This window comes from Ranitomeya variabilis, chromosome 2 (genome assembly GCF_051348905.1).
Source record: "Ranitomeya variabilis isolate aRanVar5 chromosome 2, aRanVar5.hap1, whole genome shotgun sequence".
Taxonomy (NCBI): Eukaryota; Metazoa; Chordata; class Amphibia; order Anura; family Dendrobatidae; genus Ranitomeya; species Ranitomeya variabilis.
In genome coordinates, this window is record NC_135233.1 from 49,062,284 (window position 1) to 49,074,332 (window position 12,049).

The following is a 12,049-nucleotide window of genomic DNA, read 5'->3' on the forward strand; positions in this document are numbered from 1 at the left end:
CGTTCCATGTAACGTTTTTTGCCGCCGACGGACCGCCATTTCCGACCGCGCATGCGCGGCCGGAACTCCGCCCCCACCTCCCCGCACCTCACAATGGGGCAGCGGATGCGTGGAAAAACAGCATCCGCTGCCCCCGTTGTGCGGCGCATTCACTGCTAGCGTCGGTACATCGGCCTGACGCACTGCGGCGGGCCGAGTATGACGCTAGTGTGAAAGTAGCCTTACAAATACTGATGGAAAATATTGACTAAATGCTGAATGTGTGAATGTGGCCTAAATCCGTGTTAAAAAAAAAAAAACAGTGTGAACATTCCATTGGGCCACGTTCACACATTCAGTATTTGGTCAGTATTTTACCTCAGTATTTGTGAACCAAAACCAGTAGTGGAACAATCAGAGGAAAAGTATAATAGAAACAAGTCACCACTTCTGTATTTATCACCCACTCCTGGTTTTGGCTTACAAATACTGAGGTAAAAAACTCACCAACTGGTCAACATTAATAATTAAGGATAAAAACATTGATGTGAATGCTCTATAAAGGGAACCTGTCACCCCCAAAATTGAAGGTGAGCTAAGGCCACCAGCATCAGGGGCTTATCTACAGTATTCTGTAATGCTGTAGATAAGCCCCCGATGTACCCTGAAAGATGAGAAAAAGAGGTTAGATTATACTCACCCAGGGGCGGTCCCGGTCCCGTTCTGGTCCGATGGGCGTCGCGGTCCGGTTCGGGGCCTCTCATCTTCTTACGATGACGTCCTCTTCTTGTTTTCATGCTGTGGCTCCGGTGCAGGCGTACTTTGTCTGCCCTGTGGAGAGCCTCTCTGACCTTTCCTGCACACTGCAGTACTTTGCTCTGCCCTCAAAAGGACAAAGTACACCTGCACCGGAGCCGCAGCGTGAATACAAGAAGAGGACGTCATCGTAAGAAGATGGGAGGCCCCGGACCGGACCACGACGCCCATCAGACCAGAACCAGACCGGGACCGTCCCTGGGTGAGTATAATCTAACCTTTCTCATCTTTCAGGATACATCGGGGGCTTATCTACAGCATTACAGAATGCTGTAGATAAGCCCCTGATGCTGGTGGGCTTAGCTCACCTTCCATTTTGGGGGTGACAGGTTCCCTTTAAGTGAATAAGTATATTTTTGTTTCCATATCATTTTTTTTTTTTTAAATTTCAATAGTCAAGTAAAAATCTCAGACAGAAATAACAGATAAAGTCCAACATTATGTCAATATCTGGGTGATATGTTGGGAAACTACTGTACTATGTAAATGTATTTTGCAGGATGAGGCCATACTCAGGGCTTGTGGGAGCAGTGTATATGTCTATTTTGCCTGGACACAGGCTTAATACTCGATGTCAATGTCATGTCACATCCATACAAACAAGGCAGAGATCAAAGTTCAGTTTATACACAGTTTTGTTGCAAACTAGAGATATAGATAGAAAGAACTCTGACCCCAGATGACACAAAAGTATGAAGCACTGAATGCATAGTAAAAAATTCATACGACATATATATATATATATATATATATATATATATATATATATATATATTTATATTTATTTATTTATTTATTGTATTATTTTTTTCCCACAGTGTAAGTCTGTGTGCACACAGTGAGTTTTAGGTGAGTTTTTGTATGCTGCATATCTTTACTGCTTAAAAAATGCAGTGTCTTTAGGCTATGTTCACACATTGCATTTTTGCTGCTTTTATTTTTTTCTGCATGTAAAAGCCTGCTGGAATCTGCTAAAAAAGCAGGTTTTGATACTTTTTTTTCTGCGTATTTGCTGTGTTTTTATTGCTGTATTTTTATTGCCTCTTATGTATGTTGATAAAGTTTAGTACCCCCCCAAAACAATGATGATGCAATTTCCTTAAAGTTTTTGCACCAAAAACGCAACAAAAACTGATACCTGCCTTTTTTTGCTGCGATTTTGCAATTACGGTACCTATTGTTTGCTGAGGATGAAAAAAAACACTGCAAATTCGCAGAAAAAAACGCTGAAGGAAGTGACATGCTGCAGTTTTCAAAAACGAAGCAGCTTTCCGAGTCAATCAGAAAAATAAAACCGATGTGTGTGCAGGAGATTTCTGAAATCTCATAAACTTTGCTGTAAAAGGCAGCTTAAAATTTGCACAAAAAATGCAGCAAAAACGCTTAAGGCTAGGATTAAGGTTAGGGCTAGAATAGTAAAATAATATAATTATGTTAAAAGAAACCTTACATTTTAATAAAAAAAAAGAATTTCAGCAAGAGCAGAAAAAAACCTAGAAGGTGAAATGGTCATCTATAATTACAGTACATCAATATTTTCTTAAAATAGAATAAATGTGCTTGGGTGATAATGGGATGCAATACTGGACTGGTTCAAGGGACTTGGGAAATGCTAAAATTTTGTCAGGGCACAAAAAAATTTTTGTCTTGCCCCGAGCAATGGCAATCCATGCTATGTCACTGAAAGACATAAGATATGCACATACTAATATATAATACATGAGAATATACATATTACACACATGTGTATATATAACATATGCGCATACACATGCCATAACATTTGTTCAGGCAACCAAAATATTTTCTTGCTTTCCCCCTTTCACATTCATAGTTTTAACAGGCATAGCTTTTTATTTTTAAGTCTTGTTTTTTTTTGCGTTATGAGATCTAGAATTATTAGGTGACATTCAACTAAACAAGTATATAGGTATTACAAGTGTATTAACTTTTAGGCTGGAGTCACACTAGAGAGGAATACGGACGAGTGCTATGCGAGAAAAAAATCTGTTTTAATGTTAAAATAATGTTAATCTATGGGGCAGCTCCCATCATCCGTTTTTATATTTATATTATACGTGCGATTGAAATTGCAGCATGAACTCAGATGAACTCTTGAGCGTGGGAAAATGCCAGCTGATTTTCCCACGCTCAAGAGTTCATGCTGTGAGGGAGCGCAGCTTCAGCGATGTCACCGCTAGTAACTGAAGCTCCGCTCCCAGCATTTCATTCATTCCCCAGTAGTTTACAGCCGGGCTGGTAGCATTAGTACAGCTCCTGGTTGTAAACTATATATCCCCCAGATATGGATTATTCCGTGGGACTGACTGTACGCCAGACAGGTATGGGTATATTGTTGGTTTGTTATTTTATAATTTATTACAGGAGATTGAGGGCATCGTTTGGATTGGCAGAAGAATAAAGATGGCAAAACTGTGTTGTCTTTCATTTCATTAAAAGACTTTATTCTGCATGTGTGTGTGTTTATTTAACCTTTTACAAACTTTAGGATTAGTAATGGATAGGTGTCTTATTGACACCTCTCCATTACTAATGGGCTTAATGGCACCTTAAAATAGGTGACATTAACCCCTTATTACCCCATATGCCACTGCCACAGGGCAGTGGGAAGAGAGAGGCTAAGTGCCAGAATTGGTGCATCTTACAGATGCGCCTTTTCTGGGGTGGCTGGGGGTAGATGTTTTTAGCCGGAGGGGGGGCAATAACCATGGTCCCTCTCTAGGCTATTATTATTATCTGCTCTCAATCACTGGCTTTCCCTCTCTGGCGCAGAAAATTGCGCGGGAGCCCACGTCAGTTTTTTCCTTGAATATATTCTTTTAGTAAATACATACAGGTCCCAAATTTTACACACACATATTAGTAACAGTATTAGTCACTGACATCTATAAATCTAACTGTTCTTCAATGGTTTACTGTATGTAATCCATGTCTCCTATCCTGTCGGCTTCTGCAATTACTTCACAGAAGCCGACAAATGAATTTCCGGCTTTTCTGCTATCTCTCTATGAAATATAAAGATATATATATATATATATATATATATATATATATATATATATATATATATATATATATATATATATACAGTGGGGCAAAAAAGTATTTAGTCAGTCAGCAATAGTGCAAGTTCCACCACTTAAAAAGATGAGAGGCGTCTGTAATTTACATCATAGGTAGACCTCAACTATGGGAGACAAACTGAGAAAAAAAAATCCAGAAAATCACATTGTCTGTTTTTTTATCATTTTATTAGCATTTTATGGTGGAAAATAAGTATTTGGTCAGAAACAAAATTTCATCTCAATACTTTGTAATCTATCCTTTGTTGGCAATGACAGAGGTCAAACGTTTTCTGTAAGTCTTCACAAGGTTGCCACACACTGTTGTTGGTATGTTGGCCCATTCCTCCATGCAGATCTCCTCTAGAGCAGTGATGTTTTTGGCTTTTCGCTTGGCAACACGGACTTTCAACTCCCTCCAAAGGTTTTCTATAGGGTTGAGATCTGGAGACTGACTAGGCCACTCCAGGACCTTGAAATGCTTCTTACGAAGCCACTCCTTCATTGCCCTGGTGGTGTGCTTTGGATCATTGTCATGTTGAAAGACCCAGCCACGTTTCATCTTCAATGCCCTTGCTGATGGAAGGAGGTTTGCACTCAAAATCTCACGAAACATGGCCCCATTCATTCTTTCATGTACCCGGATCAGTCGTCCTGGCCCCTTTGCAGAGAAACAGCCCCAAAGCATGATGTTTCCACCACCATGCTTTACAGTAGGTATGGTGTTTGATGGATGCAACTCAGTATTCTTTTTCCTCCAAACACGACAAGTTGTGTTTCTACCAAACAGTTCCAGTTTGGTTTCATCAGACCATAGGACATTCTCCCAAAACTCCTCTGGATCATCTAAATGCTCTCTAGCAAACTTCAGACGGGCCCGGACATGTACTGGCTTAAGCAGTGGGACACGTCTGGCACTGCAGGATCTGAGTCCATGGTGGCGTAGTGTGTTACTTATGGTAGGCCTTGTTACATTGGTCCCAGCTCTCTGCAGTTCATTCACTAGGTCCCCCCGCATGGTTCTGGGATTTTTGCTCACCGTTCTTGTGATCATTCTGACCCCACGGGGTGGGATTTTGCGTGGAGCCCCAGATCGAGGGAGATTATCAGTGGTCTTGTATGTCTTCCATTTTCTAATTATTGCTCCTACTGTTGATTTCTTCACTCCAAGCTGGTTGGCTATTGCAGATTCAGTCTTCCCAGCCTGGTGCAGGGCTACAATTTTGTTTCTGGTGTCCTTTGACAGCTCTTTGGTCTTCACCATAGTGGAGTTTGGAGTCAGACTGTTTGAGGGTGTGCACAGGTGTCTTTTTATACTGATAACAAGTTTAAACAGGTGCCATTACTACAGGTAATGAGTGGAGGAAAGAGGAGACTCTTAAAGAAGAAGTTACAGGTCTGTGAGAGCCAGAAATCTTGATTGTTTGTTTCTGACCAAATACTTATTTTCCACCATAAAATGCAAATAAAATGATAAAAAAACAGACAATGTGATTCTCTGGATTTTTTTTTCTCAGTTTGTCTCCCATAGATGAGGTCTACCTATGATGTAAATTACAGACGCCTCTCATCTTTTTAAGTGGTGGAACTTGCACTATTGCTGACTGACTAAATACTTTTTTGCCCCACTGTATATATATGTGTGTGTCACTGACCTATTCTATGTCTGTATATCTATTCTATCTATTCTATGCTGCACAAGGCAGATCATTTGCCGGCTTTTAATCTATCTATCTTTACATACGGATCACTGTTCGGGAACATCCGTGCGATTCTCAGCTGTCAAAATCGGACCAATTTTTTATACGGTAAGTGTGACTTCAGCCTCATTTTGGGCTTAATGGAGAAAAAAACCAATCATATAATTATTTGAATGTCATTTATTGATTACCATAAATAATGTGTTAACTGCATTGTATGTGTGGTTGCTATTACAGGCATACCAAATATGTCCATGTTATCTCCAGACTTGTGACATTTATGTTTAAAATATGTATACAGTGTACAATTATATTATTACCGTATATATATTTTCTTTTTTTGAGTCATATTAGGGAAAATAAACTCTGACTTTTATTTTACCGATAATATGCAATTTTAAAGAGACTTATCTCTATGTACCAGTACAATATGCTTGTAAAGAAGAAGAATACCATTTAGCTCCTTAGGCAGAGAAATTTCTCCTATACTTAGCAGTCAAGCTTGTATTTCACTATTAAAGTTTCTTCCTGCCATTCTACAGGTTATGATAATATTTAAAGGCAAAGTCCAATTATATAGAGAAGTATCTTCATGTACCAGTACAATATGATTGTAAAGAAGAAGAATGCCAATTAGATCCTAAAGCAGAGAAAATTCAGTGAAGCTTGTGGCTCACTATTACAGTTTCTGCCTGCCATTCTACAGGTTATGAGAATATTTAGAAGCAGCTATTAAGCATAAACAGTTAGTGAGTGCCTTTTTCCCCAATGTCCTGAGTCAGAAGAAGGAGAGCGCACACAGGAGTGTTCTGAGTGACAAATGACACAACTGAGTTGCAATACAATCGACATAAGCGTTGTCACTGATCTTCCACACTGGGCCCTCTCCCCCATTGGTCACATGCAGTTGAACCTCTGAGTCTTTCCCCCTTTAATGTTCAGCTATATAGTGGCCCATAGGGAAGGGGGCTCAGTGTAGAAGAAGGGGCAATGTTTATATTGATTGCACTGCAACTCAGTTATATTGTTTGTCACTCAAGAAAAAGCTAGGGGAGGTATATTAAATGACGCTCGAGTACATGGATATTCATAAAGCATATATCTGTATTAACTTTGGCTAGGGACGTAATGGCATAAGTCCCTCCATGGTGTGCGCATGCACCCCAGTCCCAACATCTTCCTTCACCTGCAAAGGTCTCAACATGTTGCCGGCGCACATCACTGACATCATGGAGACATTTTCTCATGACATGCACAGGATGCATCTGCGTTGTGGGACTGGCGCCTCATACACCAACTGCTTGGCTTAAGACTAAGCTTTTTGGAATATATACGGCATGCAGGAGAGGTCATTACACACACTCCCCTTGAGAAAGCACCTCAAACAAAACGTGCGTTGTGGTACTTGTGGTGGTCGCTATACTATATACACAATGGCTTTCAATATGTATCTATATGTAGGTATCAATTTAAGATTTTAGTGTGAATGGAGTTTACTGCATCATCATTATCAATTTTCATTGCTGAATCAAAGAGATAGATCCAAATGTCACTTTTGCCCACGTCCAGTCTAGATTACCTTGCAATTTTATGCTGGATCTCAAACAGATTTTGCTTCTGTAATCCGCGGACAGTCTGACTTGCTTTTTAATATTTCATGCAGTCATTGAGAAATATAGTCAATAATGTGCTATAATGATGGCCTGAGTTTATTACCATCATCATTATCATTAAGCTGTCAAGTTTGGGGTCCCAAGTTCACATTTTACAATCATGGTTCAATTTTTAAAACCATATTTGTTATTATTTGTATTATTATTTATTTTATATTTTTGCCTTATTTTATGAAATTCCATGTATAAAGCAGACACATTTAGTTTTCAATATAGCCGCCAAATTAATATTTTTGGTTTATGGTATCAAGTATATGCAAGTCATTAATGACATTGCTGCAAAGAACAATATATAACGCCCTCTACCTAATCGTCCCATACAACGTTAACCCCTTACCTGACAGTATAGCAGATGTTGCTCACACTAATACTGCAGTTGGATCCCCTTTCGGCAATCATTGTACTTGTGTCTTCACCGTCATCCATCGTTCTTTAGTGGCTGATTTTTCTTTGGACAGTTCTAGACTAGACTTGAGTATTAATAGTCCATGTACGGCCGGTTGTGTATGTGCGCAGTGTCCTCCCCTGCAGTAACCCTTATCTTCCATGAACTGAGCTGGCTGGGAAGTGTGGTGCTGTTATCTGATAATACTTTAGACTTTTGCCACTGGATCGAAATAGACAAAGTAATTTATTAGGAGACATTACACTGGAGGAGAGGGTGTGTGTGACTATAATAGAGCTCAGATCATATTCTAGTGTCTACCTGCGAGGCTGTCAGAGCAAAGAGGTTCTGCAGAGGACGCTGAGCAGACTTCCTGAAGAACCATATTACTGCAGACTGCATGTCAGATTACCGGGGTCCAAGATGGATGAGAGCGGTGGCATCGAATTGCTAAAAAGACAAAGGCGATTTCCTTCTGTAAAAGTAAGAACATAGTGATCGTATATAATACATTTTTTATATATTATAGGGTTGGTCATTGATACCAAGCATAAATTATACAAAATTATTTTGAATACTATAAACTGTGGAAATATGTTAGTGATGTAATGGGTCTTATTAATAGTCAAAATAATAATAATATTATTATTTTATTAGTAGTATTATTATTTTATTATTGTTATTATTTAATATTTTGGCGTCACAGCCCCTGTTGGCCTTTATGACAGACCATTTTTTTTTATTCACTTTTCTATTGTTTCATGCAGAAGACATAACTTTTCTTTTATTATTTTGGCAACATAGTCATGAACACTTGTTTTTTTTTGTATTTTCCATTAATATCATTTTGGAAGTCATAGAACTTATTAACAAACTTTTATTAACTCTTTATAAGAAAGAATATAAACAAAACAGCAATTCTGCCACTGTTGTTTTTTGTGTGTTTTAGTTTTTACATTATTCACCGTTCTGCATGAATAAACTTTTATTTTGTGGGTCAGTACGAATGTGGCGATAGTTTCTATATTTTTTTATTTTTTATTACTTTTGTACTATTAATACACTATTTGAAAAGAAAAAAAATGTTTTTTGAAGGTGCCATTTTCTGATATCCTTAAGTTTCACAATTTTCCGTCAGTGGAGCCGCATGAAGGATTATGTTTACATGACAAGATAATTTTTTCTTTTCTGCCAAGTTGTCATAAGTGACTTTTTTTTTATCACTTTTCATTAACTCTTTGGGAGATGAAAAGAACAAAAAAACAGCAATTCTATATTTTTTTAAACACCATTCAGTATAATTATCATATTATTTTTATTCTGTGGGCTGACTTGATCGCTTCAGTACAAAATTTATAACTTTTTGTATGTTTTGCTACACTTTCAAAATAAATTACTTAAAAAAAAGTCCTCTTTTTTAATTACTGTATATATTTTTTTGCCATAGATGGAGTTATGTGAGGGCTTATTTTGCTGTGGGACAAGCTGTAGTTTGATGCCCATCTTATATCCTTTTATTTTTTAAATGACTTTAAAAAAAAATCACTTTTTTAGAGTCATTATATTGTAAAAGCCCTAAAATTGTGTGAAGGCTTTTTTTTGTGTAATGACTGGTGACATTTTTATTGGCACCATTTTAGAATACATGTGAATTTTTTACCACTTTTGATTTAATTTTTGAGACAAGATTAACAGTAATGGCAATAATGACAGGTTTTAATAACTGCATTCACCTTATTGGATGGAAATTGATGCAGTTTTATTGGGTTGTTATGAACATGATACCAATAATATGAGATTTTTTTATTTACAGCACTTAAAATGTTTTTCTTCGTTTTCTTTTTACAGTAGCTATTAGTGTCACAAAGGGACTTGGACCTGTGATTCTTAGTTTGCATTGATAATACTCGGTACTACTTGTGTACTACAGTGCATTATCTACCTTGTCAGTGTTTGAATGACAGCCAATCGGGCTCTTCCCCCAGCAACATCTGATTGGCTGAGAGATATGGCAGACCCATTGGCACCCCACCATATGCTATTGAGGTGCTCATTGGCTGACAGAGGGATCGATCTCCCTTTGTCCAATTCTTCACAGTAGTGACAGCAGCATCCGCACTCTTCAAGAAGAGTTACTTCAGCAACTGCAGTTATTTCTACATTTGTGTGTTCTACCTGCTGCAGAACCTCATAATACACACCTCAGCTGCTGCAGAAGCTCATAATACACATCTCAGCTCTTGCATAACCTAAGAATACACACCTCAGCTGCTGCAGAACAGCATCATACACACCTAAGCTGCTGTACAACCTACTAATACAAACCTCAGCTGCTGCAGAACCTTATAATACACCTCAGCTGCTGCAGAACCTCATAATACACATCTCAGCTGCTGCATAACTTAATAATACACACCTCAGCTGCTGCAGAACATCATCATACACACCTCAGCTGCTGCAGAACCTCATAATACATCTCAGCTGTTGCAGAACACCATCATACAAACCAATGTCCCTGAAAGTGTCAATATTACTTTAATACAGTTTTATGTTTTGTTTATTATTATTTTATTACTTTTACATGACATTTATTAGTGATTGGAAACTTTATCTGGTTTTCATGATGCAACAATACAACCCTCTTTTTTTCAGACTGACGGAAAAGATGATTTATTTGTTCCTGAAGAAGACAACAGTCTATATTTTACATACTCAGGAGCCCCGAACGTGCTGGAGGTTAAAGAGTTATGTTACCAGGTAATCCTCTAGTCTCTTGTTTCTATGGTCCTGACAGTTTGCACAATCTGATTTCCCTTTTTAGGAAAGAGGTTGTGATTTTCCAAAATAACAATCTATAATACTAGGGGAAATTCTACAGTATAAATCGACTTTCTGTGCAAATGATAAATGAATTAGGCCGGCGTCACACTCAGCGTAGGGAAATACGGTCTGTTTTTTACGGCCGTAATACGCAGAGAAGCTCCTGAACATTGATCCGTATTCAATGCGAGGACGCGATTTTTATCTCCAAAAATTATCTGTGTGTCATCCATATGGCATCCGTACGGCGAGATTTTCTCTCTGGCTTGCAAAATGGACATAGAATGAATCCATGGGCTCAAATATTTGTGAAAACATATACGGTATATGCAGTATGTATATATATATATATATATATATATATATATATATATATATATATATATATATATATATATATAACATTGAGACACATATATTATATTTCATACAGAGCTAGATAGCAGAAAAGTCGGCAATTCAATTGCCGGCTTTTCATTTCTCCTTCACAAACCCGACAGGATATGAGACATGGTTTACATACAGTAAACCATCTCATATCCCTTTTTTTTTTGCATATTCCACACTAGTAATGTTCGAAGTGTCTGTGTGAAAAATTTGGGCGCTGTAGCTGTTTAAAATAAAGGGCTAAATCACGGAAAAAATTGGTGTGGGCTCCCGCGCAATTTTCTCCAGTGACTGAGGGCAGATATTAATAGCCTAGAGAGGGTCCATGGTTATTGCCCCCCCCCTGGCTAAAAACATCTGCCCCCAGCCACCCCAGAAAAGGCATATCTGTAAGATGCGCCTATTCTGCCACTTGCCACTCTCTTCCCACTCCCGTGTAGTGGTGGGATATGGGGTAATAAAGGGTTAATGTCACCTTGCTATTGTAAGGTGACATTACGCCTGGTTAATAATGGAGAGATGTCAATAAGACACCTATCCGTTATTAATCCAATATTAATAAAGGGTTAAAAAACCACACACACATTTGAAAAAAGTATTTTAATGAAATGAAGACACATGGTATTATAATATCTTTATTACACGCTCAATCCAATTGAAGACCCTTGTCACCTGAAACAAAGTTAAAATAAAAAAACAACAATATCCCATACCTCTCACAGTCAAGTCCTATGATGTAAATCTATCTGAAGGTGTTAAATAATTTTACAAGCAGGAGCCTGCTAATGCAGCTGTTGCCCCTGCCTGTAAAAACTAGGGAATGAATGGAATGCAGGGGAACGTGGCATCGTACAACAAAATCCATATTGAAAAAAAAATTCCAGAATTGTTATGTTCGTTGCCTTTGCGGATTTTATTTTGGATTTTCTGCTGCCATTGCTGATTTATCAGATATCCTTTTTTGAACACTTTTAAATTAACAAATGCAAATAAAAATTGTATCACTTCATTAATGTTTGAAGCTTCTTAGAAAAATTATTTTCATTAGAATATGTTAAAATGTTCATTATTATTTTAAAAGAAGTAATTTATCATTATTTTTGTATTAGTATTATCATTATTAATGGTAATAATAATGATGACCTTTAACTCCTTCCTCCGCCCCCTCCAACCTCCCTCATCTCTGCTGAGGACTTTGCTACACAC

The 12,049-nt window shown here is 37.9% G+C and overlaps 2 protein-coding genes across 3 annotated transcripts in view; one reads left to right on the forward strand and one right to left on the reverse strand.

The window, feature by feature from the left end:
• The window catches only part of ABCG5 (ATP binding cassette subfamily G member 5), a 43,540-nt gene extending 35,761 nt beyond the window's left edge, over positions 1–7,779 (reverse strand). Inside the window, exon 1 of one of the 2 annotated variants that reach the window (XM_077282389.1) lies at positions 7,589–7,779. In XM_077282389.1, coding sequence (XP_077138504.1) covers positions 7,589–7,677 — 89 coding nt within the window. In that variant the 5' untranslated portion in view covers positions 7,678–7,779. The remainder of the gene's footprint in view (positions 1–7,588) is intronic. The other variant, XM_077282388.1, reaches the window with a different exon arrangement.
• A 162-nt stretch (positions 7,780–7,941) lies between these two features.
• ABCG8 (ATP binding cassette subfamily G member 8) overlaps positions 7,942–12,049 on the forward strand; it is a 29,904-nt gene continuing 25,796 nt past the window's right edge. Inside the window, exons 1-2 of the mRNA XM_077282386.1 lie at positions 7,942–8,119; positions 10,289–10,393. Of these exons, the coding sequence (XP_077138501.1) occupies positions 8,060–8,119; positions 10,289–10,393 (165 nt within the window). The 5' untranslated portion in view covers positions 7,942–8,059. The remainder of the gene's footprint in view (positions 8,120–10,288; positions 10,394–12,049) is intronic.